General features: G+C 46.9%; 3 protein-coding genes across 14 annotated transcripts in view; 2 read left to right on the forward strand and 1 right to left on the reverse strand.

Annotated features, from left to right (window-relative positions):
• Positions 1-4,134, forward strand: part of LOC108105437 (arginase-1) — a 26,448-nt gene extending 22,314 nt beyond the window's left edge. The window contains exons 4-5 of the mRNA XM_017212022.1: positions 2,291-2,390; positions 3,662-4,134. Of these exons, the coding sequence (XP_017067511.1) occupies positions 2,291-2,390; positions 3,662-4,021 (460 nt within the window). The 3' untranslated portion in view covers positions 4,022-4,134. The remainder of the gene's footprint in view (positions 1-2,290; positions 2,391-3,661) is intronic.
• Positions 4,038-6,039, reverse strand: LOC108105436 (endoplasmic reticulum-Golgi intermediate compartment protein 2). The gene is made up of 3 exons (XM_017212020.1): positions 5,580-6,039; positions 4,705-5,520; positions 4,038-4,595 (listed from the first exon to the last, which is right to left on the reverse strand). The coding sequence occupies exons 1-3, from the start codon at positions 5,698-5,700 to the stop codon at positions 4,198-4,200; spliced, it is 1,335 nt and encodes a 444-aa protein (XP_017067509.1). The 5' UTR covers positions 5,701-6,039; the 3' UTR covers positions 4,038-4,197.
• A 600-nt stretch (positions 6,040-6,639) lies between these two features.
• The window catches only part of LOC108105431 (amyloid-beta-like protein), a 51,134-nt gene continuing 32,557 nt past the window's right edge, over positions 6,640-25,216 (forward strand). For 5 of the 12 annotated variants that reach the window (XM_017212006.2, XM_017212005.2, XM_017212009.2 and 2 more), the window contains exon 1: positions 6,868-8,259. In XM_017212006.2, coding sequence (XP_017067495.1) covers positions 8,182-8,259 — 78 coding nt within the window. In that variant the 5' untranslated portion in view covers positions 6,868-8,181. Of the gene's footprint in view, positions 6,841-6,867; positions 8,260-25,216 lie in introns of those variants that run through there. The other 7 variants (XM_017212010.2, XM_017212012.2, XM_017212004.2 and 4 more) reach the window with 3 other exon arrangements.

Genomic DNA, 25,216 nt, shown 5'->3' on the forward strand with positions numbered 1-25,216 from the left:
CTTGAAAATAAACAAAGCTCACATAAAACAGTAGCTGCTTGCTGCGGTTTCTGTTCGCCTGGTATCTGAACTCCCAAACTTACCGATTTGACTGAGAAAAATTATTTTCTGATCAAAGTTTTAACGCATTTTGGCTAGCTGATGCCTTTAAAATACCAGGCGAACAGAATCGAGTAGTAGGTGGAAATCGCTAAATTTATGAGCTCCACGTAGGGATGGCCACGTGAGCACAGTTTTTTGACACGACCGAAGAAATTATATGGGATTATAACATTATTTCGTGATTATCGTGCTAAACTCGTGACACGACACAGAAAACAACGAGGTTGCTCATCTTTTGTTTACGTTTTGGTTTGCAATGGCAACCATCTTGAAAAGGCAGCCATCTTGAAAAAAAACACAAGCTCACATAAAACAGTAGCTGCTTGCTGCGGTTTCTGTTCGCCTGGTATCTGAACTCCCAAACTTACCGATTTGACTGAGAAAAATTATTTTCTGATCAAAGTTTTAACGCATTTTGGCTAGCTGATGCCTTTAAAATACCAGGCGAACAGAATCGAGTAGTAGGTGGATATCGCTAAGTTTATGAGCTCCACGTAGGGATGGCCACGTGAGCACTGTTTTTCGACACGACCGAAGAAATTACATGGGACCTTAATATTATTTCGTGATTATCGTGCTAGGCTCGTGACACGACACAAAAATCAACGTGGTGGCCCATCTCTTGTTTATGTTTTGGTCTGCATGGCAGCCATCTTGAAATTTATGAGCTCCACTTAGGGATGGCCACGTGAGCACTGTTTTTCGACACGACATGGGACCTTAATATTATTTCGTGATTATCGTGCTAAATTCGTGACACGACACAGAAAACAACGTGGTTGCTCATCTCTTGTTTACGTTTTGGTCTGCATTGGCAACCATCTTGAAAAGGCAGCCATCTTGAAAAAAACAAAGCTCACATAAAACAGTAGCTGCTTGCTGCGGTTTCTGTTCGCCTGGTATCTGAACTCCCAAACTTACCGATTTGACTGAGAAAAATTATTTTCTGATCAAAATTTCAACGCATTTTGGCTAGCTGATGCCTTTAAAATACCAGGCGAACAGAATCGAGTAGTAGGTGGAAATCGCTAAATTTATGAGCTCCACGTAGGGATGGCCACGTGAGCACTGTTTTTCGACACGACCGAAGAAATTACATGGGACCTTAATATTATTTCGTGATTATCGTGCTAAGCTCGTGAGACGACACAAAAATCAACGTGGTTGCCCATCTCTTGTTTATGTTTTGGTCTGCAATGGCAGCCATCTTGAAATTTATGAGCTCCACTTAGGGACGGCCACGTGAGTACTGTTTTTCGACACGACCAAATAAATTACATGGGATTTCAATATTATTTCGTGCCTGTCGTGCTAAAGTCGTGACACGACAAAGAAAACAACGTGGTATCCCATCTCTTGCTTGTGTTTTGTTTTGGTTGGGTTTCAAAATGGCAGCTGCAAATGGCAGCCATTACAAAAAGTACAGTTACATGTGCTTTTTCAAAGTAAATAGATTTTGCTTGCTGTGATTTCTGTTCGCCTGGTAGCTGAACTCCAAAAATGCACCGATTTCAACCAGATTTGTGCCACATTTTAACGAATTCGGGCGATTTTGTGAAAAATACCAGGAGATCATAAATACGTAGCAAGTGTATTGCCTACTAGCTTATTTTTGAGAATTTGCTTGCTGTTGTTTCTGTTCGCCTGGTATCTGAAATCCAGAATTTTACCAGAAACTTAAGATTTTAGGTATCGCGGCGCCTAAATATATGCAATATTCGGATATCTTCGAAATAAAATTTGTGTTTTTTTTTATAAAAATATTCAATTTAAACTCAGTTATTACCGCTAAAACACTGAAAAATTTGTAGTTTGTGATCAAAGTCTTGAAATCTATTGAAATACTTACCATAAACCTTAGGAATAATAAAACAACAGCAAAAGTTCCATTGAATTTGATAGTTTATTGATTATTTATGTTCCCTAAATGACCCTTGCACCATACTTTAAGCATGGCAACCCGCACTTTAAGGCTTCTCCTCTTTCTCCTACTACTTTTTCAGTTCAGTGATCCTTCGACTGAAACCCACGACTATTTGTTTACACGTCAGCTGTTTGCGGCCCACCCACTCCTCTGAACTATCCGTCTTTCCGTAAAGGAAAGGCCCCATTCTAGTCCCTAACCCTCATACTTATACCTTGCCACGTACTGTTTCGTCTGTCTGATCTCTCTGTGTTGTCATTTCAGTTTGCCCAAGGATCAGTTGGTTTACATCGGACTGCGGGACATTGACCCCTACGAGGCATTCATACTGAACAAAGTCGGGATACGCTACTATGCGATGGATGTAAGTACACTGAAAATAAAACCATTTATCATGCATATCGCATACGAATTAAGAATGTTAGGTATAGAGGAAATATATATATGATATAGCAGTACATTAAAAAAAATGAAATTAAGAATATAAATAATTAGATAAGTAGGTGAATTTTTCGCTGTGTAGAAACTAGAGAAAGGCATCCGCACCTAGGTAGAAAGCCTTGATCGTCCTTTTTTCCGAATTGCATTTCATTTCACTGCATTCCAGTTTGGTTTCTCAGCTCTGCCCAAAACGATCCTTTTCTGTCTCGCTGGCAGTTGTAAAAATTGTAAAATTCCGGTTTCTCCCCCTTACGCTGTGTTTATAGGGCAGGATCGGATGACGATCGTGCGTGACTGCCGAGGGCATTACACATAGGTCCTTCGTCCTGCGTCCTTCGTTGTAAGCTTGGCATTTATAGGGGTTGTCGCAGACCCTACTGCTACTGCCCCATCCCACTTTTGCCACCCCCTGTTACAGGACTTCCGATCGATGCGATCCCGAGCCCCGAAAACGAGAAACAAAAACCGGTGGTGGTGACTCACACGAAAATTACGTGCCTGGCCACATCCGCAGTGTCAGGAGCTGCTCGTTGCCAATTATTTATGGCTCGTGCAAATTCGACGTCTGTTGAAAAATGGTTTAATGCCCTCGGACCCGATTTTGCTGTGAATTTCCGGCCCAGCCAAAGCTGCAAATTTATTATCGCTCATTAGTTCGATCGATGTTGGAATATTTTCCAATAGATATGCGAAAATTGCTAGGGGAAGTGCATCGGGCGGGGTCCCCTGATCGTAGATAATGTACAGTCGCGATAACGAAGGGTATTTCACAGGCCAAGCCAAGCGCTAGCTTCTGTTTCAGATTACTTACAAGAAATATAGTTCAATGCATCGTCGGGAGATACCTTTGACTTTGACCTGGATTATCTGTCTTTTAAGGGCATTCCCATCAATAAAGGGAATGATATATGATTCAAAACTCTATCTACAGACCAGAGTCTGAGGACTTCTTGCAGTTCGAGCTAGCAATTTAGCATATCTCATCATCCATTGATACAAGAATATTGAAGTGATTATAGCTCAAAGGACTTAGATTTGTTTTCTGATGCTTAGAACAACGGTTAGGTAGAGAAGGCTGTTACTTCGATGCTTAAGGATTCAACCAGGAGGGGATTAAGGACTAGGGAATCATTAATTAATTCATACAACATACGCTGTTTGCTGGCTCCCTCTTATTATCCGCTCCTTCAACAGACCATCGACCGGGTGGGGGTGCCAAAGATCATCGAAATGACACTGGACGCCCTGAATCCACAGAACAAGATTCACGTAAGCTTCGACATCGACGCCCTGGATAGTAATGTGGCGCCCAGCACGGGAACTGCCGTGCGTGGCGGCCTAACTCTACGCGAGGGCATCAGCATCGTGGAGGCACTGAGGGACACTAAGCGGGTGCAGGGCGTCGACCTAGTGGAGATCAATCCAAAGCTGGGCAGCGAGCGTGACGTGCGCACCACCGTAGAGTCCGGCCTGGAGATCCTGAAGAGCATGTTTGGCTACCGGCGTTCTGGGAACTGGAGTAACATCGACACCGGCATCCTGGGCCGCGATTAAAGAGCACTACACCAGCTTGAACTTATCAATATTTATGTACAACATTCTCGCCATATTTGTGTGTGCTTCATTTTTTTGTATCTTAATGGAATAAAAATATTAGTTTAGAGAGACGAGAAGCGTCGGTTAGCGTTTGCAGACAGAGATTCGCTAGCGGATGTTGCCAAAGATGCCGGTTAAAGGTCGGCTTTGAGCTTTTGTGGTGCCGTAGGCAGATAGGCCGAGATGTCTACGCTGGCCATCAGATTGGCTGTGCTCAGTAGCTCGTTTACGGGTGGTGTTAAAGTCGTTTGCGCGGAAACAGACGATGGGGGAGCAGCAGCCGATGGAACAGTCTTAGCATTGTTGAGCCGTTGGTACAACTCCGGAGCAAGTGTCCGTAAGAGGCGACGTTGGATGCCTGTGAGCAGGGAATTGATCGCCCCCGAAATGACAATGATTCCGGATATAATCGAGCACAGCCGGATGGCGAAGGTGATCAGGTGATCGCGATCGTTGTCCACCACAATTTTAAGAGCCGACCAGTCGTACTTGAAGTAAATGCCAGGAGAGCCATACGAATTTCGCTCGGAATCTGTGAAAAAAAGGGATTGATTAGGCGTTGCGTCATATTAAATTATAAATCAAGCTGATGTTTGGGTAGATCATGTGCAGGTAATTCAAACGAACACCTCGTGTCTCACCTAGTTTCCTCACGTTCTCTGTGACGGAGTACTGAAACGTGTTGATGGTGCTGAAAGTCTGATGGATCTCCGTGGGCACAACTTTCAGGAAATATTGAACCGTGGTGGCCTCCTCGTGAATCACGGTCTCGTCGCCCTCCAGCGGCTGAACAATCCTCCTCGAGTACTGCCCGAAACTGAGGCGGTTAATGCGATGCGTAAAGTTCGCAGGCATGCGCCGCAGTTCGATCATCCAGTGGTCCTCAAAGAGTCCCACCACGGGTTGAGCTCCGCCCACGAGATGGAGTACACCGGCTACCTTATTGATGCCCAGAGTTCCGTGCAGTCGACACGCATCGAACTTGGTGTCAGGCTGGGCATTTGGCTGGCCATGGGACAGCATGAGGTCGAGGCCCGCGGGAAGGGCTCCTGGCGGCGGGGCAGCTGGCATCTGTGAAGGACTCTCACGCACCGGATGAGGATCCCGCATGATGTCCTTGAACAACACATCGGCCACCGAGTGATACTGCTCGCGCAGATAGTGGTTTTGGATCTGAATGGCATGGAACTGGAGCCGGTCATGCTCGGACATTTCCCACCAGACTCCTTCGCGCTGCAACGTCCCGTAGGCGAACACATCCTGCTGCGTCTCATCCATAAGATCCACGCCGGACAGCGAGGCGCAGGGCATGGCCACGGTGATGTCCACGTGCATCTGCACCTGCTCGTCCAATGCTATGTCCGGCTGGAACTGGTAAACGATGTCCGTTTCATGCCAGTAGTAATGCAGCTCCGTGTAGACCAGGTAGACGATCAACAGGCGGCTCAGTAGAGATACTGTAATGAGGATAAAGTGGTTATTATGATGGGAATACCTTGTGTTCTGATAGGCTTACGTGTCCCTCCGATTTCCGTTGTCTCTGTGTACTTCTCTGGTACTTTTTTGAACGCGTCCAGGTTTTTGGCGAACTCCAAGAGGTTGCTTTTGTCTCCGCGGTAACGCAACGTGGCCGTCATCTTGGTGGGCGGGTAGGTATTGGTATTGGAATGGGTTCTTTTTGGTTACGGGCCTAGAATTGGTTTCAGTTCGAGCACGGCCTCAGATTCATTGCCACGTACTCCGTAGATCGCGGGGAACCGCCCCCTCTAATGAATTTCCGCAGCCTGTGGAATACACGGTGGTTTGGCTGTGTAACTTGTTGTTCTGCACTAAACACCGTTCTTATTCGTTGATTCCCATTAAGCCCAGTTAGTGGGAGGCGTCGTAAGTAAACATATATGGCAGTGGAAACTCCAAGATTTATTTACAGCCGGTGTAGTGAACAGCTGTGCGACAGCAGAGTTGCCACTCTGTCGGGTTAATCTGGGCGTAAGAGGTGGCAGTTGGATCGAAACTGGGATAGACAACGTAGCCCTGTTTTACAGCGGGTTGAAACTTGGCTGCAGCACGCCATCTATCAGTCAGGAGATGCGCAAGCATATTTTATCCACCTCTGAAAAGTATGCTGTAAAAAGTTTCAAATGTAAACAAGTTTTATATAAACCAAGGAATTCATTAGCTTATCTCAATTGATCATACTTTTAAATATATACAACTATTAGGAATATATAATTAGTCGTAATGGTTAACGCCAAAAGCTTAAAGCAGTTTAAAACCGCTTAGAAATGATGGAAATTGAATTCTGAGGTCGCAATCTGAATTTCGAGTTTTGAATCCTTGCAAGTGCAGCAAGTCACCCTTTGAGCCGAGTTCTCTTTAAATTCCCGCCAAGCGCGAAGTTTCGAAAACTAATAACAATACCGCAGGAAGTGGGCGGGAGTTCCTTTGGTTCGCTGGCGGAACCGGTTCTGCGACTGGCTCTCTGTGTTCGGACTTCGTTCTGAGCACCTGCTGCTGCCTTTTTTCGGCTGGCACATTCCACAGGCCACAGACTACAGACCACGCAGCACGGACCAGCCAAGCAGTTCCACCCCCGCGGGAAGCCAGTTGGTTGTTTCGCCCTTAATATCGATCCCGGGCACGCGCTCTGCGCCCGAGCTCGACTTTCGCACTATTGGACTTTCGGAAATCGACTCGCAGGACATTCGATTGGAGGCAACGAGTCCGCCGAGCAGCCAGCACCACTCGCAGTCGTTTGTGAGCGTTCGCAGCGCCAGGTACAGCCCATAGCCACAGCTCCAGAGATTCAGAGCTAGATAGGCTTCCCCCGAGCCACCCCGCTCTGTACCGATTCGCCACCACCGCAGTGGGAGAAGGCCTGGGGCTGCTGGCAGTAGCTCTCGGCTTTCTCCGCTCTGAAATCCGAAATTGGCTCGGAGAGAGATTCAGGCGGAGACTCATTGGGAAACAAGGAGTCAAGGAGCAGAGAATCCAGAGAGACACACACTGAGAGACCATCTAATCACAGAAATCAAATATTACTTTTTTTTGCTGTTCAAGTGCGAGTGCTAAAAAAGAGAAAAAGAAAACAAAAACCAAAGAAACACCCAAAACAAAGTGATATAATCTTGAATAGACCGAAACTAAGCCGATGAAAATAGTGAATTTGCGGTGCCAACTTAGCTGGGGGCAAGTAAGCAGCGGAACTGCGCAGAATCAGTGAGAAAGTTGCTGGGAAAGTGCGCAGAAGCCCAGTGACGACGTCGTGGTTACGAGACCTTTTCCATCGGCGGAGGCAGAGACCGAGGGGTGGGTGGACCTGCGTAGGAGCTGCCAAGAGCAGAGGACACGGACAACTGACATGGGACCCAACGGCTGCAGCTGACAGGTTTTCCAGGCGAAAAGACAGCGGCTGTACGACAGGGACTCAGCTCCTAAATAACATAGTTTACCGAATATATTTTCCGTTTCGAGGCAATGCCATCTCAAGACCCCTAGAACCAGCGAGTGGGTACATTAGGACAGATAGCAGCGAGTGCTCTCTCAGGTTTTCCTTTTCACATTTCCCCCTCCATCTTAGATTCTCTTCTACTACGTTCCACAATAAAATACTACGACCACACACACATACACACACACATAAACACACTGAGAAACAGAGAAACACACGCACAGAGTTTTCCGAGTTGACATTTTCCGTGCATAGTTTTTGGGGCAACAGAGAAAGGACGAAAGCGATTCGCGGAAGAACAGGCATGGCCAGCTAACTTGGGCACCGCAAATCAAACGAAATCGGAGTACGAACCTCATAACGCAGAAATCAGAAATCAGAAAACAGAAAACAGAAAATAGCAAACAGAGGGCACAGTTTCGAATCGCTTATTAATGAAATTTTCTTGTGTTTTCGATTTCTTGTTGCTGCTGCCGTCGTCTGTCTATGCAGCAAAGTGTTAAACGAACAAGCCAACAAACCAAACACAATTAACCAGAATCAGAACTCGAATCGGAATCAGAAGCAAGTCATTCGAGCCGCAGAAGCAGCTAAATCCAGAGCCACTCTGAGACTCTCAGCCAGGAGACAGGAAAAAGGAGTCAAGCAGCTGAAAGGAGTGCGAACAATGTGCGCCGCGCTGCGTCGTAATTTGTTGCTGCGGAGCCTCTGGGTCGTCCTGGCCATTGGCACCGCTCAGGTTCAGGTGAGTCACCATATCCACACCACGCCACACCATTCCACTCCTCATTCGATACAATAACTCGATGGAACGAAGGAGTAAGCCGAAGGACCCGAAACACAGAACAGAAACACAAACCAAAACCGATGCCGAGACCGAAACACTGAGCCAAAAACAAGCCCACAAATGTTGTTTCGTTCGGTTGAAGGTCTCTTAAAAAGAATCAATCAAAAGGTCATTTCAATAGATCGTCCTTCAAATTACTAACGCATTACAAGTCCTACAGTTTCTCTAATTTAATTTGGTGATTAAGTTTATTTGATAGCAAAACAAAGCCAAACAAATTATATTCTATCTTAGATTTATGTTTCCGAAGGTCTTCTAGAACAGAGAGACATTAAAACCCCGTCGAACCCTTACAGTACTTGATAACATTTTGACTTTAAGTACAATATCAAATTCATGTTACTCAGTTGATAATATTTAGTACGTTTTTCTCTGCGTGCAACAGCAATACAAATCCCAACCACAGGCACACACACACTCACACTCGCACTGAGGCACACACATACACACGCATAGGGCGAGAGACAGATACACAAACACTTGAGCGGGTTTCTGTTTTCTGTTGTGGCCGTGGGCTAAGCAGCCGCGCAAAGTATGCTACGAAAAATGTGCCATCGCTTAGCAGCGCCGCTCGAGGGTGTGAGAAAGCAGTTGCTGAGGGGGTTAAGGGGGTGGCTCAGCCCTTGCCAAACTAACCAACACAAGGCGCGAGTGTGCGCAAATATTGGCTTAATTGAACCGTTTTCTTTTCGCTGGCTGGCTGGCTGACTGGCTGACTGGCTGGGTTTTTCCCGTGGCTTTTCGGCTTACACAACCGCACAGCCAAAAGCCGAGAACCGAAAACAGAAAACCGAAGGAGACACCAACATTCAGCAGCAGCTGGCTCCAAACTGGCAATTTGCATGCGAAAGTAGCTAAAGTGGCAGCGAAACTAATGAAGGCAGTTAGGCATTTTGATTTTGATTTCGATTTTGATTTGGCACCCGTTGCGGCTGGCAATTATCATGGAAATTGAATAAGTGTAGTGGTCGTGGCCGGCCAGGTTATAGGTCGGTCCATCCACCGATTGGGGCTTTAGGCTCACAGTCAGCCGAAGGAAATCCCTCAATTAATGCTACGACACTCGGCTCTCTCGGCATAATCCTTAAATTGTTCAGAGGCTGGTCCTGCATTCATCAGTGGGATTCCTTTTCTTCGGGCGCATTCATCAATTCACAGCACAGACACACATACGCATGCGTTCCTAGGATATTGTTGGCTTAAACTGAAATGCTTTTTCAAATCATTTCAAAACAATTTCTGCAGGAGCTGGGCCAAGCGCCCCAGCTTTTCTTCTTGGTCGACCCACAATCGACGACGTGCCTGGCCTTAACAATTTTCCTTTACGTATTTCTCCCTTAAATAACTCAAAGCAATTTGCCTTGGCAACGGACATCGGACAGCGGACAGTCTTGGTGGGTGGCGGGAGGTGGGCGATGGGTGATGGGTGATGGTCGTCGGACTGCTGAACATTTTGTGGTGAAACAAAAACCTTATCAAATTCATATACATGTAGAGACGAAGCAATTGAAAGATGGCAGAGCTCCTGCTTCTAAGGATGAAGGATGAAGGATGCAGGTTGCAGGTTGCAGGAGCCGGGCTACTGGCCCAATCCCGGCCAGGGGAGCAGTTAAGCTGCTTTATGGAGTCCTGTACTCCTTTCATGGCGTGTTTTGTATGCAGCCTGCAATTTGTTTTGCCCTTCTTTCTTTCATTCACTCTCCACCTCTCCACCTATCCTCCCCCTTTGTTTGCCTGATACTTTAATGCCGCTATTCATGCCAGCCCGCTGCTGCCTGCAATTTATGACTGGACTATCCGGGGACCTGGTCATCCTGCCCCCCGCCCACTGATCCGCCCTGCACCCCTTCGAACCACCTTTCCAGTCAGCCGTCACCGTTATCAGTGGCACGCATCGCCGTCGTCATTTCTGTGGTCGCCAGTGGTTGCTTATGTCGCTTGCACCCACTCCTCAGTTACCTTGCCCCTTGGCAACCCGCTCCACGCAGAAAAACAAGAAGAATCAATGGATCAAACTCGAAAGCATTCTCAAGAGCAAAGTACTCTCTGTCTCGCCATGAAGATTCTCAAATAATATCTCATATTTGAAGTTTCAAAGCCGCAAGAATGCTTTTATAGTTTTTTCTGCAAACATTAAAATGAATCGAAATTTCTTGTTGTGTACCCCTCCTGCCCCTCCTCTGCTACCCTAACCCCTCTTATCAGTCCTGCCCCCCTTTTAAGCTATTCTCTCCCTCTGCTTGCATTTTTTCTATGCTTTTCCACTTTTTTTGAAGGACTTCACGTTCGCATGTCTGACTCATCCGCAAGGCAAAGCAGAATGGAGGGGGCGCCAGGACTACAGGACTGCAGGACGGCAGGACTGCAGGACGTCAGGACTGCAGGACTGCTGGTTCACAATGTGCAATATGCCCGAGCATCTCCCCAAACACTCGATGCCAACGACGTGCCCCCCCTAAGCCCGCCGCCCCTGGCAAAGGGAACACGCAATCGTCGCTGCCAAACAACCCATACAAAGTCCCTTTCTACAGAGGACAGGGGCCTACACAGTGCTGGTGGGTGAGGGGTGAAGAGGGTGGACGGGTGGAAGGGTGTCGTTGGCCATTTGATTGTCGGCTGGGAACTGCGAACTATCGGCCAACTTTAGTTGCCCACCCTGCTCCTTTGGAAGAACCCACCTCCGCCTCTGTCTCCCCCCTACTGCACTGGAGTCAACTGAATTAGTCGGTTCGCTGCTTGCTGGTTGATAGAAGGCAGGGACAGGGGGTGGGGGTGGCTTAGAAAGGAGAGGGTGCAAACACCCACCCTGTGAGTCACCCGCTGGGCACGGAATGAATCATGCGGGAATGCGATCTATCCGCCGTAACGAAATTTTCCACGGCCGCAAAACTTTTCAGGAATTCCGCGATTCGATCCAAAAATGCACCACTCCACACTATCAAGTATTCTCAACTTGCCGCATGGTATTTTCATCCGTTGGTGCCACAAATGCAAACACTTCTGAGTGCAGTGGAGTGAAGTAACCGAGCCACTTTCTGTATTAACTACACAGTGTTTAACCTTTCACTGCAGTTACTCGAAATGTGATTGTATTCCGAAAAACTAAAGCCCAGAAGAGCTGCATCTTTTTCCTCCAAGTGTAGGAATGGAAGCTGCCTCCAGGGGTGTCGCCACATGGGGGTTTCGCCGCACTGACCGCAGTTCGTGATTGGGTTAAGTTTTGGTTTCAATTCGGTTTGTAGTCGGTCAGCCGTACTAAGTCACTTACGCAGTCGCATTCTCCGCCCGCTGGTTCAACATCTCCATCTCCATCTCTATGCCGTGTGTTCTGTATCATGTGACCAGTGTCCAGTGTCCATTGTCCAGTGTCCACTGTCCAGTATTCAGTGTCCTGCGATCCGTTTCCTTTGTCATTTGTCAGTCTGAGAGTTGTCCACGTCCTGTTCATCGTTCATTAGTTGTGGTGTCGATGTCACACAGATATGTATGTTATGTGGGGAACGATGGGAGTTGCTGGGTCGGTGGATAGATGGATAGATGGGTGGTTGTAACTGTGCAGTGACCCCAACTTCCCAGAGATTCCCCGCCAGGACCCTCCTCCTTTTGTCTGTCCTTCGCAATTCGTTTGGTTTTGTTTCGTTTCGTTTGGCTGCCTTGGCTTGGCTTTCATGTTGGCTTGGATCGGTTTAGGTTTGGGTTTAGGTTCAGGTTTTACGTATTCCTATTCGTTTTCGTTTTCGTTTTCGTTTTGTCCTGGCCGTAAGAGTGTAAGAGTCCTCCCCTCGTGGCACCCACCCACCCCCGTATCCCGTTACAAAGCATTTACGCTTCAATGATTTTTTTCGATTATGCATTTTGCTCATTTTCATTTCAACGTTGACAAAGGCAGTGGCCAGGCAGCCAGCCAGCCAGCCAGCCAGCCAGCCTGCCAGCAAGGCAGCCAGGACTTGGGCTAATGTGGCCATTGTCTGTGGCTCAGTTGATGTGTCAGAGTTGCAGGAATTAGGGTTAAGTGCTCCTGCCCAGCAGCGATGCTCTGTCTCTGTCTCTGTCTCTGTCTTTGGGCCTCTTCAAATGCCAGGACACCTTCGAGTGTCGAAAGAGGATAGGCAGGGGCTTCAATCCTAGCAATTCAATGCTAGGCCAACGTGGGTCAACAACTTTTATCCGTCGAGGTGACGACTTTCCAGCCGCCCCGCTGATAAAGCTGATAATGATGCCACCGCTTCGATGATTATGATGGCGATCATAATGACGGTGACTCACAATCGGGCAAATGAACCGGAATGAATGACAAACGTAAACGAAACCAAATGAAATGAAACCAAATGAAAAAGCGGGGGACAGGTCCTGTCCGTGGGGCAAAGAGGAATAAAAGTGTAGCTGGCAGGGCCACCAGGGTGAGGGCGTATCAAAGGAGGGTTGGCAAGGATAGATAGAAATAGGGCCTCAAGGTGGAAGTGAGAGGCCAGTAATAAGTATATGGTTATGCCAAAGGTACCATATATACCACAACTTAGGTAAGGATTAAAGTTGGATTTAGCCTATCAAGTTAAGTCATAGGACTATATATAGTATTACTGATTATTATAGATCAACTATCCCTAACTTCGGACCCGGACTAACCCAAACTATGGCTTACCCTCTACCAATCACTGGCATCCCAGCGAGAAAGAGGTGAAGACCATCGGGGAAAACTTAGCCTGTGAAAATGTAAGGGCAGAGTGATTTGGGTTTTCCTTTCCTTGCCAAAGGGAAAGCGAGGAGCGAGTAGCGAGGAGCGAAGAGCGAAAAGCAAGGCCTGCAGAAGCTGGAATATAAAAAGTTCCCCGACCGCACCCCCTGGCCCTCTTTGCCGCTATTTGTGTTGCACGTCTTTGGCACAGCCGTGCGGTAATGTTTTATACATTTGTATGGCAAACATTTACGAGAGGGAAAAAGTTCGCTAGTCTGGAAGGGGGGGAGTGGCAGCGACAACGTGCCGGGCTAAAATTGTGGCAGGTGCTTGAATTTGGCATTTTGTTGACTGAGCCTGAACGACTTTTCTTGTAGCCGAAGCCGCCTCCCTCCTTCGCCTCTTTCGCCTCTCTTGCCCCTTTCTGCCCTTCCTTTCTGGGCTTCTTTTTCTACTGTTACTCGTATTTTCGTGGCTGTTGTTATTGTTGGTGGCACAGCCGCATGCATTATTTGTTCGAGTGGTTGGCGGGGGGAAAGGGGGACTGCTGTGTGGGTGGTTGTAAGGTGTCACCCGCCGCCTGCTGATTTCATTTGAGTAGCACGAATGGCACTTTCCCAATCGAATAGCTGAGTCCCCCTTTCGCCATTCGCCTTTCGCCCCCTGGTTTATAGTTTCTCTAGCGGATTTGGGTTAGGTCCTGGAGTCCCGCAGTCCTGATTCGCAGCCATACGCTAGGAATAAAGCTTGGATCGACTCGACTCGAGTTGACTTGACTTTTCCACTCGAACGGCTTGGGCAAAGCTCCTCTCGCAAATCGCAAATGGCAAATGGCAAACAGACGGTGGGGAATTGGAAATCGAAAGGAGGCACGGAGAGGAGAGGAGAGGAGAGGAGCTGTGCTGGGCTGGACTGGCTGGGGCGGTGGAGCATCATTATCGATGGTGTCATTAGCAATGAGCATCGAGTGGCTTCCTTGTGCTGGCGATTGGATGAATGGAATCGGCTAGGCGGGGTGCGTTCTTCGAATAAATCATTCAGATTTACTATACGAGCAATCTGTTATTTAAGGACAGGATAGGATATTTACGGCCAAAGTCCGAGGGCTAAATAAGTTGGTGTCTTCCTGGAATTTCCACTAGAAACCTCTGAGAGAAAGCTAGTATGTAGTGCTAGTGCTAGTATCTCTTTTTTAAAGCCTTTAAAGAAATCCCAAAAAATCCTTCTATGGCGCCCACTCCGGATAATCAAATTCGACATGCACAGATAGATCCCCCAATATAGTATATACTATATAGTCGGGTATATAGTATATGGCCAAACAAGCTGCTAATTACGTGACCCAATTAATTCTAAACACACATCGGGGGCAAGAGGGGTCACACATTTCTGGCTGGCTTTTCAAATGATTTTTCACTGGTTTTTCTTCTGACCCAATGCCCGTCGTATTTTTCCTCTTTTGATGCTTTTCATTTGTCGACTCGCCTGCCGTCGACATAAAAATACAGAAATACTGAAATGCGAAAACCGAAATGTTTATTTGAAATGTGCGCCAGGAAATACATTTGCAACCCGCCGCCCCACTCCCCACTCCCCCCTTTCTCTACACCAGCTGCAGGAGCAGCAGCAACAGCCAGCAACCAACAACCAGCAACCAGCAACAACATTTAATTTTGCTGCCTTTTTGTGCGGCACGGAAAATCCAATTTTATTTGCATTTTCATTAACAGCAAATAATAAAACGGAAATATGATTTTTATGCCATTGCCATGCCGGCGGAGCCAGAGCAGCTGCTTTTTCCCCTGCCACGCCCTCTGCTGGCCGGGGCCAACGCCCACTTCCAGGCCATTACAGCGTGCATTTCCGTTTTCGGCTTTCAGCTCCTGCCGCCCACATCCTGCCCAATCCGTCCAATCCGCCCACTCAGCCGCTCATCCTGGCGAGCCCCGTCCCTCGTCCTTGTTGTTGCTGGGTGATTATAAGCAATTTGTGCTATAAAATCGCAATATTGCATTTTCGGCTGTGTTTTTCTTTGCTCCCCCTTAGACTCACCCTCTCCCTTTCCTGGTCCTGATCCTGCTCCTGGCCAGCTCCTGGCCTGCTCCTTTTTCGCCCACCCGAACAGCCGAACATCTGCCCACCTGCACCTTTCCACTTTCCACTTTCCACTTTCCATTTTGCACTTTTCTGGCCGATTCCTCGATTGGATTATTTTTCAATTGGCAGCAGAGTTTTCGCTTCCTTGGATTTCCCTTGGAGCATAACGAGTTTGAATCATTCAATCTCGCTGCCCCGGGCGAAATTGCATTTCCCTGCAATTTAAGTGCAGGAAAAGTGCTGGAAAAAGTGGAAGAAGAGGGCGCGATAAAATGTGATCAAATATGGCCAAGTTCCTGAATAGTCTGCCAAACTGATTATACTTCAAGTGAGATTTTGATTTTGATTCCTCACAGTTGAGGAGTTTTGTTAACTCTCCATGAAACAGGCATAAATCAGCTCAGTTCGAATGGAAAGTACATTCTGGGAGTTTTCTTTTGTTCTATCCTAATAGGGGAGGAGGAGAAGGCGGAGACTTTCTTTAAACTCGAATTACTACCTTACTTATCCTTTCAAAGAGTTCGTTGATTCACCCATTAAATCGGTGCCTGGCCCGGAAGTTTCCTCATTTTCCACCCAGTTATTCCCTGCATTCATTCGCTCACTCGCCCAGCCCTGGCTCATTTCATTCATCATTTGAGTGCCGCCCAAGGATACCCTGAGGACCACCTCGCTTGACCTTTTCCCCCGCCTTATCGCCTCGCCATGCCACTTGCCACTTGCCACTTTTCCATTGTCAATCGATGATTTCCGGGAGAAAGTTGCCCAACTGCGAGCGACGAAATTGGCGAGGGCAAACAATGAAAGCAAATCAAAGGCCGAGCCCCGCAAAGTCCCCCGCCGGCAACTTCGTTTGACACTTTAATGCATCCGCACTTGCCCTCATCTCTGCTCTTGTCGTGTTTTTGGCCCTGTTCCTGGTTTCTGGTTCCTGGATTCTGGATTCTGGACTCTCAATCCTGGTTCATGTCCTGGCATATTCCCCAAATCCCATTTGGCTATCAGCACGCCGGCAGTCGCAGCTGGACGGGGGTGTCCATTTCTTTTTCGGTTCGAAAGAAGGGGGAGTGGGGAGAGTGTTGTCAACCGACGCCCTGCGATCCAACAAGCCATTTGAGGGCCGTAAAATGGGCACAGTGCCTCGCATGCACGGCGGGGAGTGAAGTACAATATTTGCGACATAAAATTCGCTATTAAATTAAATTTTATTTGCACATTTATTCAAAACACAACAAAATATGCCCCAACACGAAAGGGGGCTTGGGTATATATGTTATAGGAAAGGCTCGCTAAGAAGCAAGACGGCGGGGCAAAGTGGAAAACGAAGTCAGAGAACGCCGCCGTTTGTTGCAGAAATTGATTCGCTGTCAGATTTTATGACCGCGTTTGCAGATAATGAAATTTATCCGCACCGACAGCCAGAGGAGGATAAATAAACAGGAGGGCGGAGGCGAAGGCGGCGGAGAAGGGGTTAGACAAATGGATAGACGGTTAGTCAATCGCCCAGTCACTCACTCATTCAGTCAGTGGTACGTGCAGACAGCTCAAATGGCTGGTGACAGGAGGCAGGAGCAAGAGGCAGGGGCAGAATGAAGGATGCGAACTCGGATACGGTTGAGAAATGATTAAACTAAACAAATGGCTCCTGCAGCCAGTCGGACCAAATATGCGTTCTTATAGCCAGCATTGCATTCGAATGAGCTGAGAGTGAGTGGTGAGTGGTGAACTGTGGCGAAGGCGAATTCAAACTTCGAATTATTTTGATGGCCTCTTGAAGAGCCGCAGGTTAATGATACCGTTGATGATGGCACCTTAACCTTCAGGATGTATCCGAACTTATTTGCATCCTTTAAAGTTAGTTGGGACTAAAGTGAAGCCTAGTGGCGGACTCAACTAAATCGAAGTTTATGGCACTGCCATCTGTTTGGCAGTCCGCAGGGAGGGTAGGATGGCAGGGCTTCCAGATCCATGAATCATCTGCTTGGGGTCAAAGAGACCATTGCACATGCCAAAGCTTTGGCATGCAACCACAGAATGCGATCTGGCCCATAACCAGGCCCCTTCTCCAGGGTTCTGGGGACTCCTCCGTCTGACACGTTCCACACTGGAATGGGGAATGGTGGTTATAGAATGAGATGGAGTCAGAGTCAGAGTCGGAGGAATGTGCGTTATAGACCGGAGCGTTCTAGGCGGAGGGAGGGGTGAGATAACGCATATTGTTTTGCGGCCCCTTGTTGGCCTCGTCTCACTTAATAAAATAATGTTGTATGCGTTGTGGCGCATAATGGCCGCCGCACACATACTCGTTCACCACTGCACTGGCGTCTCTATTAAATTTATCTGTGCCACCAAATTGCCACAGCAGCAGCAGCAGCAGCCAGCTAATGGCCGCTGTATCTGTGTGGCTGTGTGGGTGTGTGGGTGTGTGGGTGCGTGTGTGTTTATGCCTTTGTCACTTGGGTTCTATTAGGCACAAGCAAGCCAACACATGTGTGTGGGTGGCTGGCTGTACTTTATCGTTTAAATATTTCGAGTGGCACAGCGAGAAGGAGAGAAGGAAACTCATTGCGTCGTCTGTTGTCTGCTATGCAGGGCACATAATCTGTGTGGCTCTAGATCCCTTGTATGCGACAATACAAGCCCCAAAGGGGGATGGTTCGCCCCTCTGACAAGACAAATTTTTAGTGCTGCCGTCAAAGTAATGACTTTTAAACGTCTCGCATGCGCGATCCCCTAACTAGACATCCACTTGGCGCCTCCGGGTGGACACATGTACATCTGGCCAGTGCTGTGTTAGTGTGTGTGTGTGTGATTGTGTGATGGTACGTAACCATAAAAGTCAATTGCCATTTAAGCGCTGATTTGTGCGATTTATTGATTATTGCCGCCTGCGAGGGACACACGCCAACTGTACCCCGGCGGCGATACACGATGTTTTCTTTTATCGATAGTTGGGCGCTCTCGTACATAATCGAATGTCTTCATCGATGCCTCGACGCATTTTATGAACTGTTCGACCGGTAAATTTGATGATGTACCACATTTGACCCACAGAACCCGCTGGCTCACTTTTATTATTACACTTGTGTGTGTGTGTGTGTGTGTGCTAGTGTGCGTGTGTGTGTGTTTTAAGCTTATGGCCTGAGAACGTGTGTGGCCAGCCAAGCAGCAAACGAGTAAACTGAGTGGAAAAGACACACAGCCAGAAAGGCAGAAAGGGGAATTATAAATTTATAAAAGGGGGGGCGGCTCTTGCTGTTGTGGGTGGCCTGAAAGTTCCCATTTCGATTTCGATTTTGTTTTTAAGCCACTCGAAAGCCGAGGAAATCAAATACACAGGCCCTGGCCCCGTCTCTGGCAGCTACCACGCCCATGGCAGGACCTGGCAAAAAATATTTGTGTCGTAAATAAATCGGACAAGGACTGGAGTAGGGCAGAAGGGGGGCAGCGCACAAAAGTATGCTACAAAATTGTTTAAGCGGGCTATTCTACAGCGCTGAAGGAAGCTGCGGACGGGGTGGAGGGGGGGGGGAGGGTTGTTGGTGTTCAAGTCCCAACGTAAATAAAACAGTATTGATATTGAGAGCCAGCCCACCAAGCCCCCCGTCCAATCTTCTGCTGGTGTCACATTATGGGCGAGTAAAAAATATTTTATCGCAGGCAAACCAAACCCTTCACTCATGCATATGTATATGTATATGTATATGTGTGTGTGTAACGACGGACGAGTGTGTGTGCGTATGCGTGTGTGTTTAGTTTTCACACAGACAGGAAACTGGAGTTGGGGCACTGGAAATGAAAAAGGACCCTCGAAGCGGGATCACAAATACTGTGATTGAGTGGCGACTGCATCTGTTGTGATTTTGCGGTTGACAGTCGAGTTAATTTGCCCGCCCCCAAGCAGCCCCACATCCTATATCTGTATCTATCTGGGGCTGGGCCTCAATCGCTTTTTAATATCCCTTCTCAATGATATGGAAAATTAAGTGGTTAGCACTGAATGCCTGGCAAGGATCTCCCCCCTCCCATCTGCCACTTTTGTTGCCAACTGTACCCGTTCCTGGGCTTGAAGATGATGAGGGACCGGGCTCTAATGATACTCCGGAATTAAGCCCTTGCGGGCAGGGTTCTTGTCGGGCTTTGTTGGGTTATCGATTGTTTCGAGTCGCCGGTCATGATTGCTAATCAACTTAATGTGTGCTAAGCTAGGAATTGGTCAAGGCTGTGGGATTTCTTTAATTTGGTTAACCAAATCCAAATCCTTTTTTCACCAGCACCTTACAAGCGTATCCATATCTCCTGAGGTGCCAGAAAGTGCAACTATGCCTGGATTTTACTTAAATTAATCCAAAGAAAAGGCAAAATTGAATAACCGAGCTGGGATAGCCGAAATGCGGCGAGGCAGGGCAGGGCAATCGATATGCCTGGGAGCATTGTGATATGGCCCCTGACCCCTTATCGAAAGCTAAAGGCAAAGGCAACAGCAACGGCAACGGCAAAGCCAAAGCCGTAACCCCAATCCAAATTCCCAACTAAAACCCAAAAACCGGAAACCCTTGTGCATGCTTGCACATGTGTGTGCTCTGTGGTGTTGGCAAAATGTTGATGTCGACGTGTTTTTAATTTAAATTTTTGCCCTGCCTCGTTTCGCACGATTCGGCATTTTGTTGCTGCCACACTGCCACCACCCCGCCACTCTGCCACTCTGCCACTTTGCCACATTTGCTGTTTAGTTATTTCGTCTATTTGCATTTATCTTTCGGTGGTCTTCTCCCCTTGGCCGAAATAACTTTCGGCCACGATTTGCCACCGTTCGCAGTGCGAATGAAGGAATGAGCGAATGAAGTGGAAAGTGAAGAAAGTGGGGAAGAAAGTAAGGGGCCAAGCAAAAATATGCATATAGAGAGCGGGCTTTCCCTGACTTTGGGCTCCTTGATCTGGGGATTTCGCCTGGCATTGGGGACTGCGGCCTGAGCTGCCCTCGTCTTTGTAGTCATAATTGAAATGAGTTCGCCCCCCTTTCTCTCTCTGAGTTCTGAATATAAACTCAATCGGGTTTTGAGTTAAATGTTTTTGGGTATTACTTTCTTTTTTCTGTGGCTTAGGCGGGTCTCAGGTTCGGGGTTTGGGGTCTGGGGGGCTGGGGGTCTGAGGTCGAATGGTCTGGAAACACGAGAAGCTAAAGCTAAAGCTAAAGCTGAAACTGAATCTGATTTTGAATGCGAATGCAAATGAATGCTCGACCTTGTGCTGGCCAGCGAAATAAAGAGGATGGATGGCGGTGGGTGGAGGGTGGATTGTGGAGGGTGGCGGGGGTGGTGGCATGTGGCCATTGTGCAACAAAAAACTATTGTCTGTTTCTGCGTGGGTGGGTGATAAAAGGGAGGGGGAGTGCCTTGGGCGCAGCGCAACTTTCTCAAGAGTTGCTAATGCTTGAGCTTTATCTGCGCTCGCCTTATGGGCCTCCAGGGTTCGCCCGCTCTTTCGCTCTCTTTCCTTTCCTTTTCTTTTTCTTTATTTATTTCTCTCTCTCTCTCTCACTCGCAGTCCATTGCTTCCACCCATCAATGCTCCCTTTTCTCTCGGCTGCGCTCCGCAATGTTTGCTAAACTTTTGGCCTTGTTGAGGAAAATACATTTTTGGCAGCCTTTTAGCCTGGTAGCAGCTGTGGCGGGGGTTTTTTTGAGGGGACAGGGGGCCCTGCCACCACTGCCACCATTGCCACCGTTTTTGTGGTAGGTTCTCGATGCCGGCGGCAGATTTCACCACGCTGTTCGCATGTGTCGAGCTGCCTTTGGCCAAAAAAAAGGGGGTAAAAGTTGGTCAGGACGGTGCTGGGGCTGTTAAGTGGGTGGCTCGATGGGTGGCGCTATGGGCGCTAAGCGTCGACAACATCGTTTGCTGCTCGTCTATTTTACACAAATTATTTTGAATTTATTTCGGTTTACCTGTCCCCAGGCCCCCAGGACTCCCCCATTCCCCCATCTACGCCCCTGCCATCCACCGCCTTTCTCTACCTGTATTCGTGCGCAGTATACTTTTCTGTGCCACAAAAAAGGTTCAAGAAGCAGCAGAAACCAATTTCAAGCATTCATTCAAGACGCAACTGAGCGAGAGAGATGGCTAAAGGGTGTCTGTGTGGTGGGTGGATGGGTGGCTGGGTGGCTGGGTGGCTGGGAGGTTGGCCGCCCCTGGCTCTTTTGCATAGTGACGACAGCAGCCAAACCACCCTGAAAAACCTCCCTCCTGCACATTCCCCGCACGACTTTGAAATACGCTTCAAATTTACTTTGATATCCTTTTAATTTGTTGTCCTCCCGGCCGTTCCCGCTGGCCCCCTCCTCCCTGCTTAGTGGGTGATGAATGGAACAGTAAACTTTTGTTATTCTTACCCACCTAACCAGCCCGCCCCGCCCACCGCCGCCTTTGTGGGTTAGCAGGGTTTCAATGTCTTAATTAGAACATTGTTTGCTGGAAATTTTCAACTTGTTAGAAACGAGAGATAGAGAAATTTCGTACAGGGGAGCGGCTTGTTTCGGGGATGCCAGAGCGGGGGTTCCAGGAGTTTGGGCAGCTCCTCGTGGGATTTCCAGAGCCGGAGTCCCCCACAACGATCATAAGTTTAATTGCAAGGACACTTCAGCTGTGAGTCAAGAATTCCCTCAACTGCATTTACAGCCGCCCAGAGTGATAGTTTCAGCCCCCCCCACCGCCATAAAACCTCAGCCCACTGAGCTCAGCCAGCGATTTCGGGGCGACTCGGCGTATGTGGCACAAAGTTGTTGAACCCAGTAAATTGCCAAAAAGAAAGCAAGAAAAAAAACACACAAAACCAGAAAACAGAAAACAAACCAAGACAAAAACGAAGAGTGGAGTGGAATATCGATTTTATTTTATTGACACGAAAAATTGCGCCTTGAAATATGCAATGCAAAAGTGGAAAATTCAAGCCAAGAAACAGGAGGACGAGAGGCGGCGTGCAGGACATGTGGAAGTGGAAAAACAACAGCAGATAAGAGTCATAAAAACGCACACCAGGGGGCGGGGGTGTAGCCGGCATCAGGGGGGGGTTGTTCAAGAGCCAAGGGTGGTGGCTGCCCTGGGTATTTCTTAACTCAACAAGGAAGCACAAGGCGGAAAACTGGGAAACTGGGAAACTGGGAAGGGGAAGGAGGCGTACGAGGGAGACGGCACTAACGATTATGATGATGACGACGAAAGCAGCGAGAGGAAGGCAGCAGCAAAGCTCAAAATACTCTTTCAAATGGAGTTTTCCCTTCAAGAGAATAATCGAAAATCAGAACAGAATACGAAGTGTCAGGATACGTGTTAAATGTCCCAAGGAGATTAATAATGCCCAATAAGGGTTAAGTCCATGTCTTGATAGCACAGTTCGAATGTTTTAAATGAAGTCACTCGATACGCTAATTAGTTTTCTAATTTACATACTAAATATTTAAGGGAACTACTCACATAAATTGCTGGTAAATGTCTTTGGAGAAGCGTCGTCTTTTCAGTTTAAGAAGTCTCCTGGCCGGTAGCTGTACTTCTCTGGCGGAAAATCTCAACCTGGAAAAAAGTTCAATATTTTGTTAATAAAAAATAAAATATTTGTTCAAATTTGGAGTGTCATATATCGCCGAGTTCGTAATTAAATTTCTAACAAAATGGCTTTTACACCTAAAAAATATAATTTTTTGGCCATATATATCAAAAAAAGACCATGTTACCCCTTATCAGAAATGCGAAGTCAGCTTACTCCCATTTTTCTCCTCAAGATGACAGAATTGTTGCCATAACTCAGTCAATACTGATCCGAACATAGAATGTAATACCTCGTTGAGCTCGTAATTTGATTTCCAACAAAACTGTATCCCCACCTTGAAACGTAAAAATGCTCCAATTTTTCGAAAATTTTAATGATGTTACCCCTTACAGAAAATTCAAAAATTAGTTAAAAATTCAAACTCACAAAATCGCTAAACCAATTATGAGGAAAGTTTGTTGGGGTCGTAAGCTTCGCAAAACTGTCTTTACATTAGCTCTGAGCCTTCATTTGACTGAGTTGTAGGTATAAATCCGACAAAAACTATGATAATTTTTTGTCAAACCGCAGAAATCTGATTTTGGCCCCAAAACAACAAGAATTCTTGCTATAACACAGCCAATAATTGTCGGAATGCAGAATGTGATATAGCGTTGAACTCGTAATTAAAATTCCAATCGAACTGTGTCCCCACCTTAAAATGTCAAAATTTAGCCGTTTTTCTCAAATTTTGATGATGATACCCCTTACAGAAATTTCAAAAATTTGTCAAAAATTACAATTGCCAAAATCAGCAAACTAATGATAAGGAAAGTTTGCTGGGGTTTTTAGCTTCACAAAACAGTCTTTATTTTAGCTCTGAGTCTTGTTTTGACCAAGTTATAGGCATAGAACCGATGAAAAATAAACCCATTTTCTGTCGAAACTCAAAATCCTGATTGCTGCCCAAAAGTAATTAAATTCCTATCAAACTGTGTTCACAGTTTAAAATGACAAATTCTGACCATTTTTGGCAATTTTGATTATGTTATCGAAAATGCGAAAAGTAGCCAAAACTTAGTTTTACGAAAATCACCCAAAAAATGAAATAGAAAGTTTGTTTCGGTCGTTAGCTTCACAAAACAGTCAATAACTTAGCTGTAGCTGTGATATTGAAAAGGTTAGAAGCAAAATACTGATACAAATATTGCGATTTTACTTCTTAATTCTTACTAATCCTATAACTAAGCCAATATTGGTTCGAATATGGAATGCAATACCTCGATGAGCTTGTTTTTCGATTCCTATCAGATCTCCTTAAATCGTAAGGTGCACTAAACAGTTTCTCTTTCGGCAGAGCGTTTTATTTTGACGAAGTGGAACTAATAAATCTATAAAAATATGAACATTTTCTCTCAAAAGAGGGAAACGAGTATTCAGGCCAGAGCAGCAGCTAAAAGATTCGTCTAGAAACATTCCCCTCTCAAACATTCGTAAGGGTATTAAGAGTAAATGAGAAAAACCCAGAAGAGATGACAGTACGAAGGCCAAAGGCAAACGAACGTCGGGGACAAAAATGCCAAAATAAATGACACTGCGACAAAGTAAACTTCCTACTTCCCGCCCCTTGGCACCCCTTGGCCACCAGTAAGACCCCTTCGCCGCCCTCGAGCCACCCAGAAATGAGCAATAACAACAACAACAAAAAGGAGACAGAGGGGGGGAGAAAGGAAATTACGTGTTGGATTCGCTCGTTTTTTGGTCTTAACTTATTTTTTCGAGGGTTGCTCGTCCGTTGTTTTGGTTTATGCGTTGTTGTTGGCGTTGTTTGTGGATTTGAAGTAATGCAGACTTTACAGATTACAACAAGAACAATGGCCAAGGAGCACGGCCCCAGCATGAGGACAAGCTGAAGGCGGACAGGACAAGTAAAGCCAAAGAAAGCCATTCGAAATGCCTAATGAATGAGCAGAGTCCTGGCAGCAAGGGCAGAACAAGCTGAGAAACTGAAGAATCACAGCCAGAAGAAGCTGCAACAATGGCCAGAAGACAAGCGAACGCGAACAAAAGAAAGTGGGATGACAGCTGGGCAGAAGGACAGAAGGACAAATGCGATTGCAGGGCTATAATGGCGTTGAACGGGGTTAGAAAAACCCCCCTTCCGACCCACCTTCAGCCCACAAGCCCAACCCATTTACCTGATTGGGATTTGCATCGCTCCGATTCTTCAATCCAACGGCTGGCAGGGGATCAAGTGCGTTGAAGCCATGAGTCCCTGCTCTATCGATTGCAATGCCAAACAGACGCGAAATCGGTGGCATTTCATTAGCCGATTGCTGAGGATTCGCATTACTCTGAGCTGCTATCGATCGATATTATAAAAGATTCTGATACTTTTTATGGCTGAATAAAGTGTGGTACTCAGAGTGGCACTTCAATGGCGGGGATCATAACAATTCACGATTACCGCCTCCCTTTCGCAGCCAAGGACTTAAGGGGATTCCCACAAAAGTCGCTGGCTGTGTAATTTGGGTGCCATTCAAAGTGTCCGAAAGCTG

The sequence above is a fragment of the Drosophila eugracilis genome, unplaced genomic scaffold, assembly GCF_018153835.1.
Source record: "Drosophila eugracilis isolate 14026-0451.02 unplaced genomic scaffold, ASM1815383v1 contig_2167, whole genome shotgun sequence".
NCBI classification, from domain to species: Eukaryota; Metazoa; Arthropoda; class Insecta; order Diptera; family Drosophilidae; genus Drosophila; species Drosophila eugracilis.